Source organism: Calonectris borealis, chromosome 1 (assembly GCF_964195595.1).
Source record: "Calonectris borealis chromosome 1, bCalBor7.hap1.2, whole genome shotgun sequence".
Lineage (NCBI taxonomy): Eukaryota > Metazoa > Chordata > Aves > Procellariiformes > Procellariidae > Calonectris > Calonectris borealis.
The window spans coordinates 94541228-94568381 of NC_134312.1; the positions used below are offsets into that span (position 1 = coordinate 94541228).

At 41.3% G+C, this 27154-nt stretch overlaps 2 protein-coding genes across 9 annotated transcripts in view; both read right to left on the reverse strand.

Moving 5' to 3' along the window:
* Positions 1-16731, reverse strand: part of LOC142090233 (cell cycle control protein 50C-like) — a 40783-nt gene extending 24052 nt beyond the window's left edge. Inside the window, exons 1-7 of one of the 2 annotated variants that reach the window (XM_075167822.1) lie at positions 16467-16731; positions 15524-15634; positions 14148-14249; positions 12684-12774; positions 5514-5651; positions 4300-4509; positions 3060-3185 (exon numbers count right to left, since the gene is read on the reverse strand). In XM_075167822.1, coding sequence (XP_075023923.1) covers positions 3060-3185; positions 4300-4509; positions 5514-5651; positions 12684-12774; positions 14148-14249; positions 15524-15634; positions 16467-16679 — 991 coding nt within the window. In that variant the 5' untranslated portion in view covers positions 16680-16731. Of the gene's footprint in view, positions 1-2917; positions 3186-4299; positions 4510-5513; positions 5652-12683; positions 12775-14147; positions 14250-15523; positions 15635-16466 lie in introns of those variants that run through there. The other variant, XM_075167813.1, reaches the window with a different exon arrangement.
* A 1109-nt stretch (positions 16732-17840) lies between these two features.
* Positions 17841-27154, reverse strand: part of CMSS1 (cms1 ribosomal small subunit homolog) — a 247938-nt gene continuing 238624 nt past the window's right edge. For all 7 annotated transcript variants that reach the window (XM_075167964.1, XM_075167940.1, XM_075167949.1 and 4 more), the window contains 6 exons: positions 25486-25545; positions 24699-24801; positions 23216-23276; positions 22253-22340; positions 20541-20629; positions 17841-18106 (listed from right to left, as the gene is read on the reverse strand). In XM_075167964.1, coding sequence (XP_075024065.1) covers positions 18023-18106; positions 20541-20629; positions 22253-22340; positions 23216-23276; positions 24699-24801; positions 25486-25545 — 485 coding nt within the window. In that variant the 3' untranslated portion in view covers positions 17841-18022. The remainder of the gene's footprint in view (positions 18107-20540; positions 20630-22252; positions 22341-23215; positions 23277-24698; positions 24802-25485; positions 25546-27154) is intronic.

The window sequence follows — 27154 nt, forward strand, 5'->3', positions numbered from 1 at the left end:
AGCAATTTGTACTTCAGTAAAAGTGCAACATCTCTGGTTCCTTCATACCTCTGCTCTCCAAAAAAGTGTGCTTTCCCCGATCAATTTGACTTAACGATCTCCTAGTAGCCAGAATAAATTAATTCAAAATCACACTGGATTTTTGTCTGGAATCATGCTTCCTGATGCTATCAGCAGCTGACAAAAGGGGACAATCCCCTGAGACACGGCACAACGAAGAACATTTAATGATGGCTTTTACTATCTTTCTGTTATGTTAGGTCGGTCCTTCAAGCCAGGGCTCTCACTTCTGTTTCAGCCCCTGCGCAAGAGGGAATAAGGCAGCAGCAGCATAAAACAACTCCAATGTACATTTCATATAAGTAGAGGAGTTTCCCCAACGTGGGCACTGAGGAACACATCTACAAAATTTTCTTGAAAAGGCACATTCATGCAAGCTCTGGCACAAGGGGCAGACCAACAGCATAGCTGTAGCACTGGCACAGAAGGCAGTGTAAGGAGGTTGCTAAAACTTATTTTCCACCCTTTTGAGCAAAGCAGATTCCATCTGCTGGGAGTAGTTCCATCAAAATTGCCATTCCCATTGCTCTGGTCTGGGCAGCACAATCCCGAATGACAAGACAGACACTGCAGAGCTCCTCAGAGTTAACAACAGTAACTGCCGGAGCTCAAGCAGCAGCTTCCATGGACACTGTTCAGAGGGTACCAGAAAGGTGTAAGACATGTTTAAAGCTATGGTAAGATGAAAAAGAGGTTTTGGGTTTATAAACGAAGACTTGGACAACTTCTGGAGTAATAGGAAGAGGAAGATTTGTTTGAAGACAGGTTTTCCCTGTGGAGGAGTTTGAAGACAATGTACATTTCAAGAGAAGAAGTTCTTGCACAAACCTCTGAGAGATAATGGGCAAACTGTAAGCACTACTGGCTATTCTGTGTTTTCTAAATAAGTTTTTTTTCTGGTAGACACTGACTCACTGAAATACATACCTCATTATTCAGTCTCCTTTTACTAACATTTTTACCAGATATTTCATGAAGAAATAAAATCAGTGACAATTGCACTGTGACTTAACCACCCAGATGACTTATCATTTCCTGAAAGTCAGTTTCTCGGAGCATTTAAAAAAAAAAAAAGGAAAAAAGAAGAGAAAAATCAAGAGGCTCCTGCGGTCCGTCTGGAGCCAGAAATCCTAAGTTTAGCTTTGGCAGCAACTCCCATCAGGGCTTTCCAGAATGCTGCATGGGATTACATTTTCAAAAGGACTTAAAAGGTTTAGGAGCACGTCTCATTGTTAAAAGTGATTTAGACTAATGAGCTTAAGCATTGCTAAATGTACTGCTTCATGCTCTGTCTTGTCCAGTCCAGTGAGGGGGAGGGTTCTCCCACAGCTCCTGAGAGATTTAGATGCAAGGGTTTGAAATACTGGAACCCCGTTTCTACAGCTTTCTGATGGAGGTGACTGGCCCCAACCAGGAAAAGCAGACGGGGACAAGCACCTCAGCCCAGCAGGTCAGCATAAACCATCGACGGAGCGAGACTGTACTAACAGGCCGGGCTGTGAACTTGAGCAGCACCCTTTCTGCTGCTCATGGCACAATTATGAAGCAGAGATTAAGGGAAACGGTACCTTCTGTGGCTGCAATCAGATTCACCAGAGGCCGTCTGTCAAAGGTCACAAGCTCCTAAGTGCCTGAGACACTTTTAAAAGCAGACGTGGGTGCTCTTGACGTAGCACGCAGCCTCCCTGTGCCACATACCCTTCTCTTGCTCTAGTCTGTGATTTCTTTCTTGGTTTAGTGTGGAGGTTTTTTTAGGGGAGGGGGAGGTAAGGCACACAGAATACTTATCAAAGGAATTAATTTAAAGTGTTTTATTCCATTTGCACTTTTGCAACAGAAAAATTATTTTAAAAAATTCAGACGTACCATGGTATACTTGACCTAAATTCTTCAGTGCTGTTCCTACATTTTGTGAGAGACTGGAAATAACTCCTAAACGTGTAAAATTTTGAACATGAAACATGAAAATTGATAAGCCTATTCACAAGCTGCAGTGTTTACTTTCTGAAAATTAAGTTGACAGATTTTCTGATGCTTTGTTTTCTATTGACAATAAGTCACCACACCACAGAAATGGGGGCTTGAAAAGGGAAGCACGTAAGAGTCTGAACGTTTGCGTGGAAGGGCGGGGTAGGGAGGAGTGTGATTGTGGCCTGATAGTTGTATTAGGTAGATGTTTCTGCTAAAATGTTTAGCATTAAAGGAGTTTTTAATTTAAGCTTTCTATTAAATAATAATTTAAAAAATGTAAATCAGTGTTATGATGCCCTCTAGCTTTGCAGGTTATTCTCAGTACCTAGAAAAAACCAGCAAGTTTGGTTTAAACAAACTCCAAACTCCTAAAAAATGCCCTGTATTTAATCATAAATTGAGTATCAAACTGTGATGAATATGCTGCGTTAAATTGGTTGCTTTTTCAAGATAGCTGAAAAAGCTATATAAAACCTAAGCCAAGCCATTCAGCCCACGCATATGGCCCACAAACAGATTTTAGCACCAAGTTCTACCTGCTCAAGCTTTTTGTTGGATCAAGACCTCACTTTTTACGCATCCAAAGCTCCATTTAAGTCAAGAGAAATATGGCTGATAAAGGGCTGAATAAGAAATTAATATGGACCCTTACTTCTGGCCAGACATTAGTACCCTATAATTTCTTTGCCATTGCAATTTTAACCCACTACGCTATCTGTTGTTTGAAGCTCATCTCACTACAAGTTTCCTAAGAAACAAATTTAGCACACATACATTAATAAGAATGCAGCCTCAGGTAAGTTTGGTATTGGATGATGGAACAGCCCTGCTCCTCAATTTGCTTACGTTCACCAAACCTGTACTGAAACAGATCCAGAGGTCAGGGGAAAGAATGAAAGGTCTGTGCTGCCATGTTCTTTGTTCACAGCACACCTTTGCCTTCGTTCAGAAAGCCAGGGAATATTATTACTTTTGAAAGTATGTTTTCTTTTTTTTGAGCTTTAAGTGGATGGCAGTTATGACAAAACCTGTCAGGGTTGCTGCTGTGCCAGAAACCACATAGGCAATTCCCAGGAATGGGTTACTTCCTCCGCTCCATACCACGGTTGAAAGAATCACATGCTTCCTCCCCTTGAATTTGGTAACAGGGAAATCTGATAAAAGGATGTTAAGGTTTCACTAACAAAGTTTACATTATTTCCAGGAGGAGAAAAAGTAGTGCTAAATGCTCAAAAACCTGTCCAAGGCATAAAGGGTCCAGAGATCTGAATTTGCTGCAAAAATTCCTGATCTGTGATGTCTCTGCTATTCTGGGTCCAAAAACCCAGTAGCAGCTGGTGGTAAGAAATCCAGTTATTTTAGATACAGTCTCTGTGTGAACATGGAACTACTTTTTTTTTTTTTTTACATTATACATTTCAGATTCATAATTTATGAAACTGCTACTGCATTAATTTGCTATGAAAACTATTGAAAAGGAGCCTTTTGGGCAGCTTACCATGATGATACTCCACATATTCTCACTGAGAGGAAGTGCTCACCTCTACTTAATATGTTGTCTGCCCAGAAAGCTATATGATTTTACCTTTCACCTCTCCACGTGGAAGCTTTCAGAATAGAACTGTGCTACAACATTTAAAATCATAGCTCTACCGGCTGAGAGAGAAGAGAAATTTATAGTCATCTTGACATAACTCCTGCTGACAGAACAAGTGCTTTAGTCAGCAAAGTTCACGCTGTTCAGCGTGAGAGTGCATTTTCACCAGCACAAGAGTTCCTGACAGCACGCGGCCCAAATCCGCTGCGAGAGAGAGGGCTCTGCTGACACAGGCACTCTGCACAGCGCTCAACGGCGGGGATACCTCTGGCACTTCTTGCACCCCAGTAAGGGTATCTACACACCTGATTAGGCTGCTATTAAGTATTTCAGCTAAAACAACATCTTCAACCGTCTCTTCAGGTTCCCACTCTTTTACCCTTTGTGTAAAGCTCCCATGTGCTGTCTCCAGCCAAAAGAAGCCCCCTCAGCAGTCAAATCCAAAGTCATGTGCTGCCATTTGAGTAACATGTCTTAACTCCATCTGCACGGGCTAAAGAAAATCCTCTTGTAGTGTCTCATCACCCTCATAACTAGGTCTTTTCATGGTAATTTAGTTTGGGGTATTTTGTTTGGTTTCTTTGCCGTTTTACTACATACATCCCATCCGCTTCCACGTTGTTGTAACTATCTAATAGTTAAGGAGTGTCTTGGATAATATGAAAGGATACTATACGAAATACGAAAAGTGTAATTCCCTGCTGGGAGGCCATCCGCAAACTGCCTTATCCGGCTGACACGACGGTAAAGATTTCTGAATGTAGCAAAGGCTGACACTCGCATCCAGATAATGAAGTCGTCATTTACATAACCGTTGTTCCTTTCATCTTCCTCGTCTAACAAATATACTGGTTTCTGCCAGTAAGGAGGTCTTGCTGTCCCTGGTGAAAAAGAAAGAAACCAGGAAAGACATACTGTCAGTAAAAACAGTGGTTGGTTACTAACTTCTGGGCCTACTCACAACCAACACAGAATATGAGTTATAAAAGCGACACAAGACTCTGTCCAGTATTGAAAAATTATATATGCTAGATGACACTTTTCACAAGCATCTCCAATCACCTCAAACATGAATGAACAGAGTTTAACAGTACCCAGGGGTTGCTACACATTAGAAACATCAAGCACAGGAAAACCAAAGTGACTTGCACAAACAAAAATACTGTTTATTCTGGATTCTTGCCTCTTCAGCAAGCAACGTACTCTCTATAATGAGGAGCTTGCCTTCATTTTTATACATTAATTTATTCCTGTAGGCACCTTTTTGCAGTCTAACGGCACAGCCTATGATATTCAGAATCTGCCCTATGAAAACTACTTAGATAATTAACTCTTGCATATTGCATCCAGCACAGCACTGCCTTGATCCACAATAGGGAACTTTCAGTCCCACTTCAATATAGATTAACCATAACAAGGAAACAGTCATAGCAAACAGCTGTTTGAAAGAACTAGTGAAGATGGCAGTTTCACTTGGCTCACAACTGCCTAAGAATCTGCAAAGGCATGAAGAAGGAAAGATGTGACAATGCAACTCTCCTTCATAGGTGTTTTCAGCAGAAAAAAACAAAATTACTGTATCCTTGCTTTCTCTGTATAGCTAAAGCGTTACAATAAACTATACAGAAGGGTTTGGATGCGGGCTAACTTCAGTCTTCCAAAACCACTTTCTCCCAATTTCTATGGGTAGCGGAAAAAAGAAAGTGATATTTTGGCTAAACCTGGCCTCTGCTCTCAGTCACCCTCTAAAGCTGCTTCTCCTACCTCCTTTGGGAGGTATTTCTTCCAAAGGTGATTCCCATCTCAGAATGGAAGACCTCCACACATGGGGAGGGAGGGAGGGAACCCATTGAAAAATAAGGAATACCAGTGGAACCATACTTACCTGCAAATGCGGAAGAGAGATTGTATGACTCTGGATTGCGAAATTTCACATTTTTATCTGTCCACCAACTGTTTCCAGTCTTCAGCAGTGGAACTTGAATAACAGATGAGTTAAGATTGTAAAAAAGATCAATAGTATCTGCAGGGAATACAAGAAGCAATACATATGAGTAAAAGACAGTCATTCTAGTGGCCAGCATGACTAACAAAAACTGACACATTGAAGCACCTTTCAAATGAATAGAAAACAAAAAAATCCTGGGAAAGGTTTCATCATGACTGTGTACAGAGCACTGTATACTCCACAAGAATAACTAAGCTTCCAGAGCCTTAGAACTTAGAAGTTTTAAAGACTGAACTGAACATGCTCCTAACAGTAATCCTACTGAATCCCTGTGTAGAAATACGTGTAAGTATCTTGTGTCCATCAACTCCTCCGTAACTAACTTCTTTGAAAATCACTTTTGGAGCTCCCGAGCTAGTTACAGAAGTTACTCTCCTAGTTAGCTTTCCCTAGAAATTTTTTGACAGTTGTTCTGAACAAATTGCTTTGTTAGATATAACGTGTTTTCAGGGAACAGGGGAGAGATGAAAGCACCATCAAGAGAATCCATGATTCTTTGGAAAAAATTTTGCTTTAGTTTTATGCTAATTAGGCCTTGTCTACCAACTTGGACATAAACACTTCCTTAAATCAAACAATATTTAGTTAAAATTGTGCTTAACCATGCCATCCTGTTTCGCTGGGCAAAAAGCATTTGTTTTTATCCATTATATTTTCCTCCTCAGATTAGTTTAACATAAGGCAAAAACATTTTAGGTCTCATTAACATTTATGTAAACACCTAGGCAGCCAATGAGATGACGGGCAGGGATAGTTAGATGATATAGATGGGGAGGGGCTGCTTTTTAGGAAACATGAAAAACACAACTCAACTGCATGAGCATCGATGAAAACATACCTGTTTTTATCCTGCCACAAAACCTGTGTTCACACAAGCTCCTTAAGGCTCAGACAGACTCTTCTGAGTAAGTGATCATTCTTGCCCCACTACAGCCCCAGCTGTTTGTCCCTGGTTTACTAACAAGAGTTGCAATTCTCTGAGGTCTGCCTGCTTAACTGCTTGTCTGACTGCTCCCTTACCTGCTAGCTTGGGTTAAAAACCTTCCCCGTGGCAGGAACTTGGCCATCTTCCTCATTTTACAAAACAAAAATAAAAAGCAATTAGACAGCTAAACTGTCAAAAGTGAATGGGAAGCACGCCCTTTCACAGCAGAGGGACAGAAATGAGCTGCCAGAGGCGGGGTTCAGACATCACCCCTTTCCCCCACATCACCAGCAGCTGGAACATTTCATCACACTGTGCAAAGGACAGATGCAAAGGCGGACAACGCTGGGAGGTTTACCCTCAAAATTTAAAAAATCTTACTGTCTCTAGTTCTCTGCAGGAGCATTCTGTCCTGCAGTCAGCGCTCCAGAACAGTGTGGGCTGCATGCAGGTAGCTCTGCTGGCTTAAGTCTGAGCCCAGTCCAGTAAATCAGACTTCCAGGGGAGCACAGGCAGATGAAAATCAAACGGATCTCGAAGTTACTGAATGCAGCTGCCCTTCACAAGTCGTCTGGTGTGGGTGGCTCAGCTGCTTGAAAACAGCTGCTGCATTACCAAAAACTGTGGCGTGGAAGAGGTAAAAAAAAAAGGGGGGGAGGGAGGGAAGACAAAAAGGATGGGGTAGGGGAGAAAAGTCTGTAGAAGTTTTTTGTCTCCTTTCCTCCCAAAGAAATCCATTCTGAAATCTGCCAGTATTAATGGCTAGGAGCCCTCTAGGTTGCAGCCTAAATGTGCTCATAGGCAGGTTATGCCCGCTAGGGTACAAGATCAAAGCTGGGATCAAATAGAGTAAGACTATGTATGCTTCCAGCATTCAAAGAACAAAATGCAACAACATAGATCCAAAGGTCCAAACCAATGTGAAGAACATGTCACCTCGTTCTAAGCACACCACTGTGGGAAGGCAGAATCTGGGATCTCCCATCACTGTAGAAGAGTGTATTTTTTAGCAAGGAAGCACACTAAATCTATTGTATCATCGTTCCTTATTTTGCCAGGGACTCAATTCCTCAGTCCTGTTGTATATTCACAGAGAAGAGGGCCTTTGTCTGGTTTCAGCTGGAATAGAGTTAATTTCCTTCCCAGTAGCTGGTATAGTGCTGTGTTTGGGATTTAGTATGCGAATAATGTTGATAACACACTGATGTTTTAGTTGTTGCTGAGCAGTGCTTATATAAGTCAAGGACTTTTCAGCTTCTCATGCTCTGCCAGGTGCACAAGAAGCTGGGAGGGAGCACAGCCAGGACAGCTGACCCAAACTGGCCAATGGGGTATTCCATACCATATGATGTCATGCTCAGTCCATAAACTGGGGATTGGTTGGGGAGGGGCGATCGCTGCTTGGGGATGGGCTGGGTGTTGGTCGGCAGGTGGTGAGCAATTGCATTGTGCATCACTGATTTTGTATATTCTTTTTTTTTTTTCCCCCCCTTCCTCTTCTGTCCTATTAAACAGTCTTTATCTCAATCCACAAATTTTACTTTTTTCCCGATTCTGTCCCCCATCCCACTGGAGCTGGGGAAATGAGCGAGTGGCTGTGTGGTGTTTGGCTGCCTGCCGGGTTAAACCACAACAGTCCTTTTTGGCGTCCAACGTGGGGCACGAAGGGTTGAGATAACGACAGGTCTGACCGAAGTGTGCTAAGGCAAATTTGTTATAGGCATTCATTATATTGGTTTAGTACTCGCTGGTCACAATGTTGATTTATTGGCTCTCAAAGTTGTTGGGCTGGCTCTCAGTGTTGGGTTATGTAACACCTTACTTGCTGTATATGTTCCCTGTTGTGCTGTTTATCACCAGTCGGAGCTGGGTCCGGGTTATCATTTTGCTGCACTGTTTAACATTGTTTCATGATATGATAAAATTATTGGTCATGGATCTAATCTGGTATTTGTACTCAGTATTACCATCACCTCCATACCTCGGGAGCCATCTCTCGGAAACTTATTAATTACACTCTTTACCTTTTCTCCTTGGAGAACCAATTTATGGGGGAAACAGGGGGGACACTTTCCCCCACTCCTTCACCTTCCCTTTCATATCTTCAGAAACTCCTTTTTCTTCTATCCTCTTCATGAAGCCCTCCACAACAGTTCTTGAGAATTTTGAGTATCTTTGGGATGTTCAAACAAGCACGTTCCTATTGCTATGTCTCCTGAATGTGGTTCAGGTCTTGTTTAGGGTTAAACAACTATTTAGGAATACCATCCAGAGATCAACCCTGGCGACAGGCACTGTGGCTACTCAAACCCCCATAACAGGCACTGCAGTTACTCCACCCCCACAACAGGCATGGCAGCTACTCAAATCCCGGCAACAGGCACCGTGGCTACTCAAACCCCAGTGACAGTCACTGTGGCTGAACCAGAGAACCGACCCATGCTGGTATCAGTCGCCCCTATACACAAGAAGAAATCTTGGAAGCGAAAGTCAGCTTGTCTAGAAAGGGATGATGGAAAAGCAGGGCCATCAAAAGGAGAGGAGGAGGAAGAGGAAGAACTTATAAACGAGACGGAAACCACCCGATCGCTATCCCTGGGTGAACTGCGAGATATATGGAAAGATTTCAGCCATCATGAGCACATTGTCACCTGGCTGCTCTCATGCTGGGATAATGGGGCCAGTAGGCTGGAATTGGAGGGTAGGGAAGCCAAGCAGCTGTAATCCCTTTCTAGGGAAGGGGGCATTGACAAAGCAATTGGAAAAGGGGCACAGGCCCTCAGCCTCTGGAGGCGACTCCTGTCAGGCGTGAAGGAAAGGTATCCCTTCAAGGAAGATGTTATATGCCACCCAGGCAAGTGGACCACCGTGGAGAGAGGTATCCTGAGAGAATTAGCCATGCTGGAGGTGGTTTATAGTGATCTAAACAATGAGCAAGTATCCAAAGATCCAGATGAAGTCCAGTGCACGCAACCCACGTGGCAGAAGTTGGTACGGAGCGCACCAGCGTTGTATGCCAGTTCGTTGGCCATACTGTCCTGGAAAGAGGAAGAAGCACCAACGGTGGATGAAGCAGTTGGCAGACTCCGGGGATACGAAGAAAGTGTCTCCTCCTCCCTTGTCTTGACTGTGGAGAAACTGTCCCGGGAGATCCAGCCACTCAAAGAGGATAGGTCCTACTCTCCATCTGTATGGACCAGTATCTCAGCTATTAGGAGTGTCAGCATTCTTCTGCTCAAGGGAGAGGATATAGAAGGTACACACCAACGGGGCACCCTGTGGTTCTACCTGCGTGACCACGGAGAGGACATGAGGAAGTAGGATGGAAAACCTACCTTGACCCTAGAGGCACGGGTACATGAGTTGCAAGGAAAAACAACCACACAGGGGGGTTCTCCCAGGAAAATTGCTGCTCCACTTTCCAGGAAAAACCTGTCTCATGACGGTCCAGTTTCCAGTGAACAGTTCCTCAGACAGAGTAGAAGGACTGATCTTACTTCTGATTGTAATGAAGGAATTTTTGACTTGTATTTACAAGAAGTGAGTAATGAATACGATGACCAGGACTAGAGGGGCCTTGCCTCCAGCCAGGTGGAGGAAAGGGACAACAGGGTTTACTGGACTGTGTAGATTCGATGGCCTGGCACATCAAATCTACAAGAGTATAAGGCTCTTGTAGACACTGGTGCACAGTGTATCCTGATGCCATCAAGCTATAAAGGGGCAGAACCCATTTGTATTTCTGGAGTGACAGGGGGATCCCAACAGCTGACTGCATTGGAGGCCGAAGTGAGCCTAACCAGGAATGAGTGGCAGAAGCACCCCATTGTGACTGGCCCAGAGGCTCCATGCATCCTTGGCATAGACTGCCTCAGGAGAGGGTTTTCAAGGACCCAGAAGGGTACCGGTGGGCGTTTGGTATAGCTGCTTTGGAGAGAGAGGAAATTAAACAGCTGTCCACCCTGCCCGGTCTCTCGGAGGACCCTTCTGTTGTGGGGTTGCTGAGGGTCGAGGAACAACAGGTGCCGATTGCTACCACAACGGTGCACCGGAGGCAATACCGCACCAACCGGCCATCAAGGAAGAGATGCAACATATAGATGGGCTCATGATCAAGGGTTGGATTTAACCATGGACACTATTGTACAGGTTATCCGTGAATGTGAAACATGCGCTGCCATTGAGCAAGCCAAGCGAGTAAAGCCTCTCTGGTATGGAGGACGATGGTTGAAATATAAATATGGGGAGGCCTGGCAGATTGATTATATCATGCTCCCACAAACCCGCCAAGGCAAGCACTATGTGCTCACCATGGTGGAAGCAACCACCGGGTGGCTGGAAACATATCCTGTGCCCCATGTCACCGCCCGGGACACCATCCTGGGCCTTGAAAAGCAAGTCTTATGGTGACATGGGACCCCAGAAACAATTGAGTCAGACAATGGGACTCATTTCCAAAACACCCTCATAGACACCTGGGCCAAAGAGCATGGCGTTGAGTGGGTCTATCACATCCCCTACCATGCACCCGCCTCCGGAAAAATTGAACGATACAACGGACTGCTGAAGACAACACTGAGGGCAATGGGTGGTGGGACATTCAAGCATTGGGATACACATTTAGCAAAAGCCACCTGGCTAGTCAACACTAGGGGATCTGCCAATCGAGCTGGCCCTGCCCAGTCAAAACCCTTACGTACTGTAGAGGGGGATAAAGTCCCTGTAGTGCACATAAAAATATGCTGGGGAAGACAGTGTGGGTTACTCCTGCCTTGGGCAAAGGAAAACCCATTCGTGGGATTACTTTTGCTCAAGGACCTGAGAGTACTTGGTGGGTGATGCAGGAGGATGGGGAAGTCCGGTGTGTACCTCAAGGGGATTTGATTTTGGGTGAAAATAACCAATGAACTGAATTGTGTGATGTTAATTGGTATATAATACTGTATGTCATCACTTCTATGGTTGCTGTATGCCATATCAACAGTATTACAATAAGAATCACCCAGATTAATGAAGAATGAACTTCAATGAAACCGAGCAAAGTGCAGCAGTGATGGAACCAGAAGTGGCTTCAGGATGCAACAATCCAACACCACACACACCATCTCTCCTGCCCGGAAAGACTGCTATGACAGATGGAGTCCAAAGTCATGGACTAAATGGACTCAGTGGACATTTTAGAGGGATGGCCCATAGACTAAGGGAATGATATCTGTGTGTATATATCAAAAGACAGGAAAAGTGGTGGTGATTAATTGGAATGTATTGAAAAATGTGAGATCTGGGCATGATGTAGATAGTATGGAATAAGGGGTGGATACTGTCCTGGTTTCAGCTGGGATAGGGCTAACTTTCTTCCCAGTAGCTGGTATAGTGCTGTGTTTTGGATTTAGTATGAGAATAACGTTGATGACACACTGACGTTTTAGTTGTTGCTAAGTAGTGCATATATTAACTCAAGGACTTTTTGGCTTCCCATGCTCTGCCAGGTGCACAAGAAGCTGGGAGGGAGCACAGCCAGGACAGCTGACCCCAACTGACCAACAGGGTATTATATACCATATGACGTCATGCTCAGTACATAAACTGGGGGTGGGTCAGGGAGGGGCGATCGCTGCTTGGGGACGGGCTGGGCGTTGGTTGGCGGGTGGATGGTAATTGCATTGTGCATCACTCATTTTGTATATTCTATTATTATTATTATTATTATTATTATTATTATTATTATTGTCATTATTATTACTATTTTCCCTTCCTTTTCTGTCCTATTAAACTGTCTTTATCTCAATCCACGAATTTTACTTTTTTTCCAATTCTCTCCCCCATCCCACTGTGGGGCAAGGGAGTGAGCGAGCGGCTGCGTGGTGTTTGGCTGCCTGCCGGGTTAAACCACAACAGCCTTAGTAAGTGAAAAATCTTCCTCAGTTTCAAAATGAGGGGGAAGTTACTAAACAGTATGAAGCAGAGCCCCATATTCACCACACTAGCACCGCCAAACAAAACGTTTTGTGGGAGAAAGACAGAGATCTTGCAATATCAGAACTCAGCTGGATTGGGGTAATGGAATAGTTTCAAATGGACATTAGTAAGCAGATGTGCTTACTAATTCCCATTGTGCTTACCATTGAACATGCTGTTGGCAATAGCACCGCACGGAGCCATGGGCGTTCCATTTCGGTAGGTGGTGAAGGGCGTGCAGTAGCTCTTCTGAATCTGCATTCAAGGTCACAGAACAATCAGGCACAAAACCTGGGGGTTTTGTTTTGGTTTGCTGGTGTTAATGTTCTCCTCCCATTCCTTCTTCTGAAATGCCACTGAATAATGAAGTCTCTAGTACCTTTTGGTCACATTAGAGATACATCCAAATGAATGGGTTTGTAGTTGAGGAATACCTTCCACATCCCGGTAAGTAAACTTGAGGTCTTCACCAAATCTTGCAAACTCCAGACTACAAAAGCTCATTTGGGGATCTGCTATTGTAACATAGCTACAATTTAAAATGTTCCAGTGAAGCCTTGGCTTAACTTAGAACATCTTATTTTTCCTTCTTTTTAATTTTGACCTGGACTGCTTCAGTGGTGGAGAACAGCAGATGCAGTTAGCCACATTACTGCAGTTCTGTGTGGGGAAAACTTGATGTATGAAGACACAGCATGAAAAACAAAAGCCCATCTCAAATTTATCACATCTCTGCTATCCCAGTTTATGAGAAACTATAAATCTTCAGGTTTAAACACAGAAATATTTTCAAATAACTCTAATAAGCTGTGTACCTGATTGGCACGAAAGCCAAAATTGGTTGCACCTGGATGCAAACAAACAAGCTGACTGGACACCTGGAGAAGCAGATGTATGGGAAACATGTCTTGAGAGTTATAAGAAACATTTTATAGAAACAACAGATTATGGCGGCACAATCATCATATGTACTGAGAGGACTGGGTGTATATTAAGAAATGCTACTTTTAAGCCAAAGAAAACATGTTTTAGATTTGTAAGTAAAAAACCTGAATGCAATGATTGCATTCTCCAATTTCCTTATGCAGGCCTGCTGCAGGTGATGCAGTCTAGCCTCCTCTTAGACCTCTAAGTTGCATACTTCAGAATGCTACATGATCACCTACTTCACCATAAACCTTTTCCTGCTCTTTGTCCACTTCCAAAGCCAGATGGCAAAATGAAAGACTTACAATAACTTAATTCCCTAACCCTATAATAAAAGCACAGCTTAAAACATTTCTGGCTAAGACGACTGAAAACACTAGAAGGAAAAGCTTTCTGTAAATTTATTTGAAAAAGACACTGTATTCTTAATCAGCATCCCTACAAGGTGCAGGTTTGAGATTGTAACACTGGACTGACATCTTTCATTTATCCCTTCAATCTTCCTCTCTTATTGACTTATTAGACATAATGGCCCTAACAATCATAAAAGCAGAGACCAAACACTGAAAATCTGTACCTTCTTATTATTCCCTAGAGCCATCTTAACACACTTACAGTTATGCCTAGTTAGCTCTCCATATGGTCAAAGATGAACCTAATGGAAATACTGATGATCTCATAATATAAAGAATAAAACTTACATTTATATTTCGACCCAACAATTGTGCATCACTTCTTGATATCACATATCGACGGTGGTTTTGATAGAAGTTTTGCAGGCCATAGTACATAAAAACATCACCCTAGAATGCAAGGTTAAATCCGTTCAATAAGGCGAGTTCATGTAGAAAAAGAGAAATCCTATTACTTGCTAAAAAAGAGAGGGGAAGAGAGTACTCAATTCATATTTAAGAGTTGGTAATGGTAACTACACTCTAAGCAATTACTTCAGCGGACACTGGCTAGAATCTAGTCTGATCTAAACTGAAAGTTTTAGTATTTTGGCACAAAATTAAACATACTTTAAATCACCAAATGAAACCTAAAATAAAAATGCCTGATTATTATTTTACTCAAGATGGCATGGCTGGCCATGAACCTGCAATGACTATGAATAATGTCGTGGAGACAGACACTCATTTTCCGTACAAGATGATGCACAAAAAACTTCAAAAAGTACCCATTAACTCTTAATTCCTTCAGATTTTTTGAAAAATAAGGCTGCCTCATCAATTATTTGAACCCTTTGGAAAGTTTAGTCCTGTAATTAAAAGGAGAATGCTAGGCAGGCAAATACAAGCAAGAAAGAGGATTATTAAACTATTAAAAAAACATTATTCAGTTAAATAAACTTCTCATCTCAAACATCACTGTAGGCTGAAGAGTTACAAAGTATTTTAACAGCCTCTTCAATACTGAAGAACCCTAAAGTGACTTTATAATTTAAATTGCACTGTAATTTTAAGGAATCATTTATGCAGTACTAAGCATAAGATCTCTTTGGCAGAACACGAAGCATTTTAACAGTCTCAGCAACATAACCCAGTAGTTTAGGAGAGGAAATGAAGGATACTTTTCCCAAATGAAACTGAGAATGACATTGCTAGACTTGAATTATTTCAGGGACCTTGGGGATTAACAGCATAACCCTTGTAGAAAAGACTACAGGGGTTTACTTATGACAAGTGGTCAGAGCTTCAGATTTCCTTCTCATCTGAGAGCTTAGCAGTGCAGTAACAACTAACCCCAGGCCAAGGGCAAGGGTTTGCTACTGACTCAAAGACAGAGATACAGAGAGAAGTCATTTCCACAATCAAACACCATTTCCGCTATCCCCATCTTCTCCTCGGACATCTCCCAACCAAGGACAGAGGTAGCCTGATCTTGATTATTTTTAACATGTATCGAAATGAACAGCAAAGGCAAAAGTGTAAAATTTTGAGTATTTCATGTTTTTAAAAAGTACAAAGAAAATTTAGTCAGGAACTCTACAGAGTAGAATGACTGTATTATATCATACAGGGATATAAGTAACGGGGTACTCAGCAACTCGAGTTGGTTTCTCACATCCACTTACCAATATATCTTCTTTTAGTGTGAAATTAACAGAACAGTGGCATTCCTTATTCCAATTAGAGGAATTTTCACGGAGTTTTGAACAATCTGAGCATTTATCTGAATAATCAATCTGTCAGAGAAGTGAACAAGCAGAGATATTGTAATAAAAAACATGCACATAGGAAAAGGTTAGTGTTTTAGCTCCAAGACTTCTCAGAGCAGTTCTCTTCTAAGTGACTCTGGACTGCCAAAAACATTGTTAAAATTCAGCAGAGGGAGAGAATCAGGACTTGGCCTCAAAGAACATTCACAAATTTTATCCCCAGTTTAAAGCTGTTTTAGAGCCTTTTGATGACTGTTGCAGAACCTCCACATCTGCTCGTCGGCAAAGGAGCGCTGAGTGAAGAACACTTCTGCAGCTTGGTCTGGCTGACCAAGTAATGCTTGACAAATCCCCACACGCATTACAGGCCACCCCTCTTGAACAGCCTGGATGTAGTGCTGAGCGTTGGCTCCAACCAGGAGTCTATTAACACCACCACAGGTCTAACCAACCTTGCCTCCAGGAGGCATTTAAACACCAGGGCTCCCTGCATTTTAAGATTTTGCCCCAGCAAACATGTATGTTCTTCCAGTACCAAACACTATCAAAGGGATTAGTTTATTTCCCTTCAAGAACCCAGGAAATTATGACAACGTTTCAGATACTACCAGCCAGTGGCAGTAATCACCACCCATGTTTCAGATATTACCACCCAGTCAACCATCCAGTGCTTGGCTTTTATCAGCGACCAACAATCTCTGAGGATTTTCACAGGAATCCTGGCTGCTGGATACATGTCCAAGGGATGAAGCCATTGCTATCATCTTTATCCAGAAGCAAAAATTCAAAGCCTTTTCCCTCCAAACGTAGCCCAGTTTCTTCTTCATAGAATATCTAAGGCCACCGCCCCCAAACAAACCTGGATATCTCTGACGCTGTTTGCGGACAGTATGAGGCAGACTCCCACAGAAAGGCAGAACGCGCCTGTGAGAAAGAAGCTGGAGAGCACAGTCGCAATGGTAAGCTGGGGCTTCCAAGCTGGTAGTCTCTGTTGTTTGAATGCACTGTTATCTGGACATCTGGAAGGACGCACCTCTCCTTCTCGTGGAAGAAAACTCGTCTTGTTTTTCATTTTCTTCTTGGTGAGAGGAAGGAATAATATACTTGTGCTGGTGAGTGTGTAAGCTGAGATACTGTCCTTACTGTTGGGAAACTGTATTGTTTGTTCAAACTTGCATTATGGCCAGGAATTACTTATTAACTAGATCTCTTTCTTCCTCATTTTCTCATTTGTCCCTGGATGCCCATGATCAGCTTGTACCAATCAAATGATTGTGTATTTTGGCCAGGGTGTCCAGCTCATGCCTCCTAGAAGAGCTTAAATATATGCTTTTTCCTGCCCCACAATTCAGTAGGATTTGTTATGTCTTATTCATTTGCAGGGATACTGTCAGCTACACTGGGATTTTTGTGTAATCTCACATGGATTATTTCTTCTCCCTTCACTTCCATAACTGCCCAGCTAACAGGCATGGCATACAATGAAAGGAGCTCTACTCCAATTGCACTGGATGCCATTGGGGAGGACTGCAGGTGCTGAGACAGCACTGGACAGAAAACATTGCTTTGGAAGAGACCAAATCAACTTTCTTAACCTACTACGTTCATTGCAATTGATTCAGATGCAATTTAAAGTTGTAAAATGGTTACGTGTTCTTTATCACAAAAGGGCAACTCATTCTCAAAACATCTGATTTGGACCAATGGCTTTCCAAGATACTGATGATTTGCTCACCTCTATTCCACCTTGCCCCCTGAAAAAAATGCATCCATTCCCTACTATCCACAATGACAGAAGAATCACCCAGAGATCATTGCCTTTTAATTTAAATGGACAAACAGAAGAATATTTTTTGTGTACTTCAACAGTTTAACCAAAATAAAGTCTCAATATACAGATAATTTATCACGTAATAGCAAAAAAATAGCATTTGGCCAGCTCTAGAACAGATGGGTGAAAAATACCTTTTTGACAAATTACTGAAATTCATACAACATTTTCAATGATTCTCTAAGGCAAGAACTAGATTATCACTCTCATGAAAAAAGTAAAGGTCTCCTTTGGGACAGCAGAGGGAGATAACAGAGAACTGAATTGTACAAAGACTTTCACACCCAAGTTTGCTCATCTTCAAAGTCCTGAAAGTGACATAGTAGTAAATCTAGCAGGTGAATGCAATGTACCTCTAATTTCAATATCACATTGCTTCTGCAATAAAAATCATACTAAAACTACAAACAAAACTTCTGTTTTATTATTAAAAGGAAACTCGGAAAAAGTTGCAACATGCTTTCTTTCTGTATTGATAGTCAAAAGTCAAAATTCTTAATTCCATCACCCATTAATCACTTGCCCATTGCAGACAGAATAATAGTAAAATGCAGCTGCAAACGACTTCCTCGTTGGTAAAACTATTAAAAGAGTCCCAGCTTCACAGACCCTTCTCTGCACAGCTTTATAATACACATCTCCAGTAGGTCAATTGTTTCTTTCTTTATCTAAAGAAAACAAAAATCAAAGAAAGCATCAAAAGTTACTGATAATGCTTTGGCTAAATACCACTATTTATTTACTCAGGCACCTCACTATATGACTAGAAATTAAAGAAGAGGTTCCCATACAAGGCCCTGAGCTCTACAATGTTTCCACTCTGTAAAATATCTAACATTTGCTCTGCAATCCTGAAGTACAACTACGGCTTGTGCAGTCCCATCTAACAGGGCTAGAATTAAACTGTCATCCATATGGACTCGATAAAGCATGCCACAGCAAGAGATCCACCCTGGGCTGCAAAATCCCTGCGGGACTTTCCAGAGTATCAACAGGTATCAAGTAGTCCAAGGGCACTGCAAGAGCCACGACGTTGTCTGTGTCTGAGACACCTGAATGGAAGCGAGCATAAAGGTCAAGTCTACAGGTGCTGCATGCAAAGTACTTTGGTTTATAACACGGATATGGCTGCAGCTTATTGCTTATCTAAAGATAAAGGACAAATCTACGTGAGAGTAAATATTTACTACATGCTTCAGCAAGAACACAAGAATCTCTATCATTGTGGTTAGTCCAGAGTCTCCTTATAGATGCCACTTCCCACTTATGAATAACTTATTTGTGAGTTTTCTCTCAGGATTATATCCTTCCGTGCCTCCACTTTGCACAGGAATAAATGATGTGAGAAAGTCTCACCAGTCTCTGTTCCACGCTGGATGTGCTATGTGAAGGTGAAAACAGTTGTCTTCCTATGACAAGTCCATTTCTTACAAACCTTTCTACTTTTATGAAACCTGAAACTTAAACTTTCTGTATTTTCAAACTTACTCAAGGCTCAGTGTTTGTCTTCTTTGCAGACAATGCAATATTGTTATTCGTTAAAAAAACTCCATTTGAATCTTACAAACAAGTAATGTGAGGAGTTGAGACAGCTCTGTATTGCCATCAATCTCTATACACAAAGATTTCAAAGCGGGAAGCTTGTCCTTTGGTCAGATCAGAAAGTATACAATCAATTTTTATTTAAATCTTTACGCCTCAGTATAAATGAAGCACGTCAAGACAGAGTCTGATAAACTCATTTACCCCACCACTGGTTTCTTTGTGAGCTTTCCTGTTATCTCCTTCTCTCCACTGTTTGGGATGAATGGCGTACAGAGAAAAAAATCCAATCGGCATTAACTAATGAGATGTGGAGGCATCTGAAAGAGCACTGGATCAAGGCGCCATCCATTATGTGGATGTGATAGGATACAGGATTGTCATATGGGAGGATTAATGTGTTTTTAAATTCATACATTTATCAGAATATACCACTGCGTACATAATTCTCCACTGAATATGAGGTGAGTACAAAAACTTCAAGTAGTTTGCACCTTTAAAATGAAGCTACAGATTTTCCATGAATGGACAAAAAGTACATGTGCTTCCAGCTGTTCTTGCTTTCTGGTGTAATTACAATGAAATGTAGCAAAGCACCATAGAAAAAAGCCTGATGTATTTACCACAAGAGGGAGCCTCCTTGCCTCAAAAAGCAGAGCTGGTTTCTTTGCTACTTTATTTCTGCAATGTATTTTTTGTGGGGCGCTTTATCCAAGATTATTAGGAACATGGATCTTTGTGTATGCGGGACTGTAAAATACAGCACATTCCAATACATAAACAAGTGCAGAGAAGGGTTAATGACTGATAATTTGTTTCACTTGTGAAACAGCTTAATGTCTATATGCAAAAAGATCCTTTTCCCCTGGAGATTCTGCATATCGGCCTGCTCTAAATATGCAAAAAAATGGAAACACTGTGCAGGAAATTGGGAGCTTTCTAACAATGACTGGTGGAGGAATCTGCCTCTTTCACCCTCTGCTGGCTAAATACCAGCTCATGCCCCACAGCATATGGTAAACATGCCTTGTCACAGCAATAAATGTGAAAGTTGGATTACAGAATTGAAAAGAATGGGGAATTATCTTAAAAGGAGTCTATACGTGGATGGATCTACATAGTTTGTACCCTACTTCTTTCCAAAAAAGAACGAACTGTCTGTAGATTTACTCACAAGAAGTTACCTTACTCTCAGATGGAGACAAATAAATGCTTCTCCAAAGTTTTATTTAGTTTTTGAGGAAACTTGCCCAAAGTCCTCTTACTGAGAGAACTTCCCGGGAACAGGTAGAACAACCATCCAGCATAAACAGGAGAAATCGACAGCACAGCCGTAGAAGTCACAGCTGTGACTTGCAACAAAAAAGGGAAAAACCTTCCTCAGGAGGTAATTTTGAGACCTGAAAGTACAGACTTACCAGTCAAATGTTGACTTCTTTGTGTTTCTAGACCACTGAAGTCAGCTTTACAGAAAGAAATCCTTACTGACCAAGATCTGGGCACTAGAATCAGAAGTAATGAATACACAGAATATAATATATACAGGTGCTTATACAATACCTCAGGGATATCCATCATTCTCCTTAGTTTCTGATCTCTCCAGTTCCAATCCAGAATCATATATTTTGTGGAGTTCAAGCACAAGCCATCTAAAAAAGGCAACAAATTTTACTACCCAGTTAATATGACATGTGCTTATCAAAATGATTTTTGGCTTTTCCATCTTCTGCTGTGTGTTTCCAAGGAAACTAATCTTTGAACACTTGAGTACTACATTTGCTGGTTGGAAAACTAATGCACTGACACTGCAAACTCCCTTAACCACATAATCCCATGCCTTTTTGGAAGATAAACACAAAAGCAGAACAACTACTGTTGCCAGGCTTGTCAAGAGCTAACATCCTGCCAGAAAATAATTCCTCAAGCTTCCTCTTGATGAAACCACAGGAGTTGAATTTCTATAGCTGATGAGGAGCTGGTAAGTTACAAGGACCCTAGCCTGAAAACTCCTGTTAATGGGAACTGACAGTGTTTAGCAATTTACAGGACTAGGTGCTATGTGAATGTGAGTCAGGTCAGTGGTGCTGCTGAAGAATTCCTTTATCCTCCAAATAAATGATGGTGAAAGAAGAAAAAGGTCCTTTCTGAACAGGCCCTCCAGCTGTTCCCCTGTTTTTCCCTGGTCTTCTACACGATGCCCACAATTTTTCGTATCAGTTTTGACTCCTCTCCATTCTCTAATGACCTGGGACTGCAACGTTAAGGTGTCAAAAAAGCACGAGACCTTAGGATAAGATGATACACCTTGCGTCCCTGCGATAAGCTGCCTCCACCTAACATGGCCATGTGCTGATGCACTGAGCAGTAACGATTTAATGTTGATGGAGGGCACAGAAAGCAATACAATTATGCTACTCCTGTACCCTTTTGGAAGGAGCGCTAGAGTCCCAATCCACAGCCAGTCCCTGACCAAGAAACCAGTCAGAGCAACGCAGTGTTTAGAAAGAGGAACCGGAAAGAATCACCTTATCATCTTGTCATTTTGTTGTTCGTTTTTCTTTGTGTACATAATGTCTATTGAGTAAGTAAAACTACTCAAAATTTGGGAAGAGAAAAGGAGATTTATAGAGAATAATTAATTTAATTACAGGCAAATCAGAAATAAAATCAAATCAGCAAGCAGATCTTTCATCCACCCCTCACAAAAGCTTACACTAAGCTCAGAGTGACATATGATACAATGATTTCTGCCATTATTTCCTTTTGATTTACTTGCAGTGTTCAGTTTCCTGCAGCTTTAAATCTTACACCATGGTTTTGCAATCACTTTCAAGTCAGCATAAATCAGTATTCCTGCCAAAAGAGGAAGTCCCCGTCTCTGCCTGCTCATTACCTGATTTTGTGTGCATACTGGTTTTGTTTTAATTGGGATCAGTTCTAATTGGGATCAGTTCACTGAGCTGCCAAACAGACTCTTGGACCAGCACAAGAAGCAGGAAGGGAGAATAAGTGGGCACTGACTGGGGGGGAAGTATTACTCTGCCTTTCTCTGGTAATACTGATTTATGCCAGCTTAAATTGATCATAAAATCTACTAGAATCTTGACCTCATTTTGACTGACGTAGTAGAAGTGGAGAAACAGAACTGCACAGTTCAGTACCCAAATCCACAGATTCATGTCAACCTAAGTGCTTCAAAAATAATTGAAGTCTTGCTTCTCATGAGACCAAGTATAAGATAACTATGGAGAAAACCCTCCTTGTTCTCCTACCTTGCTCCACTAGCGCTTTTACTCTCCCAGGAGTTCCAACCCCGATGTGGAACATGCCTTTCTCCAACATGTTCATCTGTTCTTTTATCTAATTTGAAGAGAGAAAGACAAACCACAGTAAAACAACGATTGTTTTAAAATTTCTTCTCAAAGACCTGGAAATAAATTCAAGACCTCATAATATCTCTTTCTAGAACATCATCAAGTAACAAATGCTATTCATCTTTCAAACTGTCAAACTGATATATCTGGGAGAAAGTTTAAGAAATATAACAGCCAGCTGGGCATCACACTTCTCTAGAAGTTCAGTCATTTTCAACTTTGAAAATCTGCTATTGCACCAACTATTTTTGGAGGTGAGAACAGTATGTTTCCTTCAGCATTTAAACAAATTCTCTTGAAATATCTGGAAAACTGAGAAAGTTGTATTAGCTCTAAACTCCTTCAAGATGAAGACACTGGAAAAGCGTGAAATAAAGCAAGTGACATTTGTCTGTTTGACAGTATTTATATCAAAGGGCAAATGTCCACTAATTACTTCCAACATCCCCATAATTTGTGCTCTCCAACAGGTATGGATACTGGGTATCCAGGCATCCAACTGGCAGAATGCAAATGTGGGTGCTGGTACAGTTTGCTTCTACAAACCTCTGTGTGTGAGCCTTCTATTTAAACAGGGAAAAGCCATTTGAATGAGCACCTCACAGGAATGTGGAACATTTTTAAAACATAGCACATGCATAAGCATCTACATTCTGCATAGCATTGCACCAGAGCTATTGGAGATGGTGGTCGGCCAGATTCCTCAAACTGCAACAATGGGTTACCAAAGGAAGTATTACCTAAAGAAAGGAACATTATATGAACACTGTATGAAAGGCACTATTGCTTAATACTTTAAAATGGTACGACACTAGTTAGTTGTTTAGTTGTTCTATCAAAATTCCCTTGCAGCTCTCTTACCTTTATGTGCTTTGCAAACAACTTGAGAACTCTGCAGTCTCCTTTAAATGCTGTCATTGACCTAGCAATAAAAAAAAATTGAAAAAGGAAATGCAAGCATCAGGGCTGGGATTAAGACCACACAGGAGGAAAGCAAAACTAACTGGCATTTCTCAATACGCTGGAGACACACAGTCTCCCAGTGACCCGTGCTTGTACTTTGAACACTATGTACATTCCTGTTTGCTACTTGATCAACAGCGATCAACAACCAGACAAACACAATAGCAGATATCAGTAGGGGGCAATATTGTTTAGATAGCTTTTCAGATAATATTTAATAATTATGGCCTGTGCTTTCACAGCTAACTTAGTTCAAAACTGACTAATCACCAAATTCTAATTCAAAAATATCTCAGTTACTGAGATACAGGCATGAATGAACATGCATGTATGTGCACAAAAGGAAAGATCTGTGTATGGACCAATCTACATTTCTCTGCAGCCTTTACTGCAGAGATTGCCCAAATTCCAGTTAACCAAAACTCATTTGTCAGAAAACCTGACTTGTTTTTCTGACACTCCATTTTGGCACACAGTAATAACTCTATGTTCTGTATTAATCAAGCAGGAGACAACATATTCACTATTTACTGAATGTCATTTAAGACAGCTTTCTCTGCATGTTTTTTGCAGTGTGCCAAATTTTCAATTTTCTCTTGTGCAAAGTTAAAGGTTTATTTACAAGTAGACATATAAACCACCTAAGTCTCAGCTGGTAATATCTGCATGCAGGAGCTAAGCACTACAGGCACATCTGCCATATCTATGCTTCCATCTGTGGCATGGAGTCAAACTTCCCAACTTTCCATCTCATGTTGTACTGACAGATAATCACAGGAAATGGGGTCAAGACACAAAAACCAACCATGAAATTTGTGAGGTATTCATTAATTCATCAAAGTCATCAAGACTTCTGGAATGAAAAGGGGGAGGATAGAGAAGGAAAAAAAAGAGGACAGGGAACATTGAAAATCGTCATCTCTGCACTGCAGTTTTGCCAGCCTGAGCCAGCTGAGAACACGGACACAGACCTGGAGGCACTCAGGCCGGAGGCACGCGTTGGCACTTGAGGCCCTGGAACGCCATGTCCTCATTGCCTTTGGTGCCAAGTCACGATTTCTAATGGTGGATCATGATGCTTTATGGGTTTACTCTGTTCCCAAGTATAACACGTTGCATGTTTCCCCCAAATTGGTTACATTTTATTTTTGTTTTTTAACAAAAATAGCACTTCCATGCAACTGAAGTACTGTTACTTCAGTCTAAAACCAAACACCACACTCCCACAGTTTAAAGAAGCAAGGGATATTGCATCAGTTTGAGTCAGTGAATTTGTTGGCTAGCAGAGGACAGTGTCCCAGTTTTGCCTTTATGTCTGTGGTTCCAAGACAAAACCTCTGACTGACTGCCAACCTCAACATAACATTTGCTATCGACATACTTGATGAGTTCCAAGGAACGAAGGGCAGAACTGCAGATAACCAGCATCACCACCGACTTCTTCTCCTTGTGGTTTTTACGGAGTTTTGCCCACTTAGGACAGACTGCAATGAAAAAGCCCGTGTACACACACAGAGAAAGTACTACATGCCACAATTTTAAATTACAAGAGTACATGATGAATGGTAGCCAGCAGCAAGAACACATGCTGACTCCTATGAGGTCTGGATCTCTGGCAACACTTTTATATTTAGTCATGGCTGAGAAACTGGAAAATAAAATGCTCAAAATAAATAAAATACAGAAATATCACATAACTGAACGAATTAGATAAGCATTAATAATCAACAGTTTGTAAGGTGACAAGCCCATTGTCTTCATTTGCCACATACAATAATTTGTGTCAGAGAAAACCAATTGAAAAGATACATTTACCAGACCAGAAGTTCTATATAAACATATATAAGAGCATAAAAATTCTCTCGGTTCATGTCAGCAGACAGCTGCAGGATTTTTACTGTAAGATAATACATACACCTACTTATGAAGCCACAATAAATTACTGACAAATAATCCCTAGCAATTAAAAGAAACCCTAAAACATTTTGATACAAAACAAGTGATAGAGTAAAAAAGAGACAGAAAAACAAGACCTGTCATGAAAAAAAGAAAAAGAAAACCCCTTAAAGTTATTAATATTCCATAATTAAAAATATTTGGAGGTGCAATAATATTGCATTAACAATGTTTTTCATACAACTTTTGTCTCATCCAACATTTTAACTCACTTTCCTTTAGGTATGAAGAAAAACTGTGGGTCAGATCATTGGCTGGCAAAAAACAGGAATCTGAAAACGTAAAAGGAAAAAATATTTTTGTTGATGTATTTTTAACAGCAAAAGGAGCATTTATGTTTGCAGCATAACCACTGGTTATATTGATGAAATCACAACTGTGTTAAAATCCATCATCAATAAATTACCATTTGTGAAACAAAGATTAATGTGCACCTCGTACCATAAGCTTTATATTGGATAAATCAATGAAGGTAACATCTCTCAACTTAATTGCAATTCATTTCTTTTCTTCCACTATGAAAAACCCTGAATATAGGGCTGCACAAGTATAATCATGTACTTTAAAAAATGTTTTCATATGTCTTTGCCACAATCAATCAAAGGTCTTAGCCAAAAGCCTTACAGTCAACCTGCTAGACTGTTCCTCCAACCTACCCACGATGGAATACATTTATAGATCACCCAAACAATTCATACTGTGTAAATGCAAGAACCTACCAATAATCTACCTGTCAATAAGTTTGTTCCTCTTTCTGGCCTTTCATATTGTGGTAATCTAACTATATCGACCCTAATGATAACACCTACGCTGCATTTCAATGCCTTCCTCTTCCTTCATTTCCCACTGACTGCCTATCTTTTACCTGGTCACTATGTTAACTAGTAAGTCTTAAAAGCACTCTGTGCAGGCATGCCATTTAACTCTAAGCTTCAGATAGAGGCAATGAAGAACGACAAGGTCCTAACAGGTTCTTTGGAAGGCCCTTCCTTTCTCCAGTGTCTACACAGGAAGTCTGAATTCTTCAAACGGTGATTCAAATTAGATAGTCTGAAAACTTGCCATCGTTGTTAAGGGTCTTTTGCCTGATGGAACAATACGCTCCCGCAGAGCATTAACAAGTCTGTCTTCAGGGACCCACATGTTTGTCATCATTCTGCATGAAGCACAGCACCTCAGGGTGCCTGTCTGTGGAATGAGATGTTTGCTGATATATTTTAGCTAAATTAAGGAGGTTTCCTTACAGACGTTATACATGTTCACATGGATGGCGCATTGTGCTAATGCTGGCAGCATCGACCCATGATTTCCTTTGGAACAGACAGTGTGACAAACTTGGTTTCTAGCTAATGCCTGGCTGAAGTCTTGCCTGTGTAGTTTCTTGAGCATAGCCACTCTCCGTCACTGCATCTTCAATTTAATGGGTGTTGTCTTGCTAAAAACTTTTATTTTGCACTGATCCCTTTTATTAAATCCAGAGATTGACATTTATCGGGACTTGAGCTCCAAAAGGAATGAATGTGTACAACTGAAGGATCAGCAGCTGACTTACTTTTAAACCCATGTTTAAAAGATGCACTTGATGCTAGTGGGGAAGGGCAGGGGCTGCCCTTGCATAAGCATTTGGTGGTAATAGAAGAGTTCTTCACACCCACTGGAAAGGTCCTTTCCTCCCAGTGGCAAAATATCTTTGCTGTTGTTTTGCTCTTCTGAATACATTAAGTCTCATTAATGACCGAACAATTCAAAAGATGGTTTCTAAAGGACATGAGCTTCAGTCACTGACTTTTCACCAACACTCCAGCAACACTGGAGTATTAACAACAATTTTAAATGAAAGTTTCAGAAAGGAGGGAAAAAACCACATAGCTCCAGACTGCA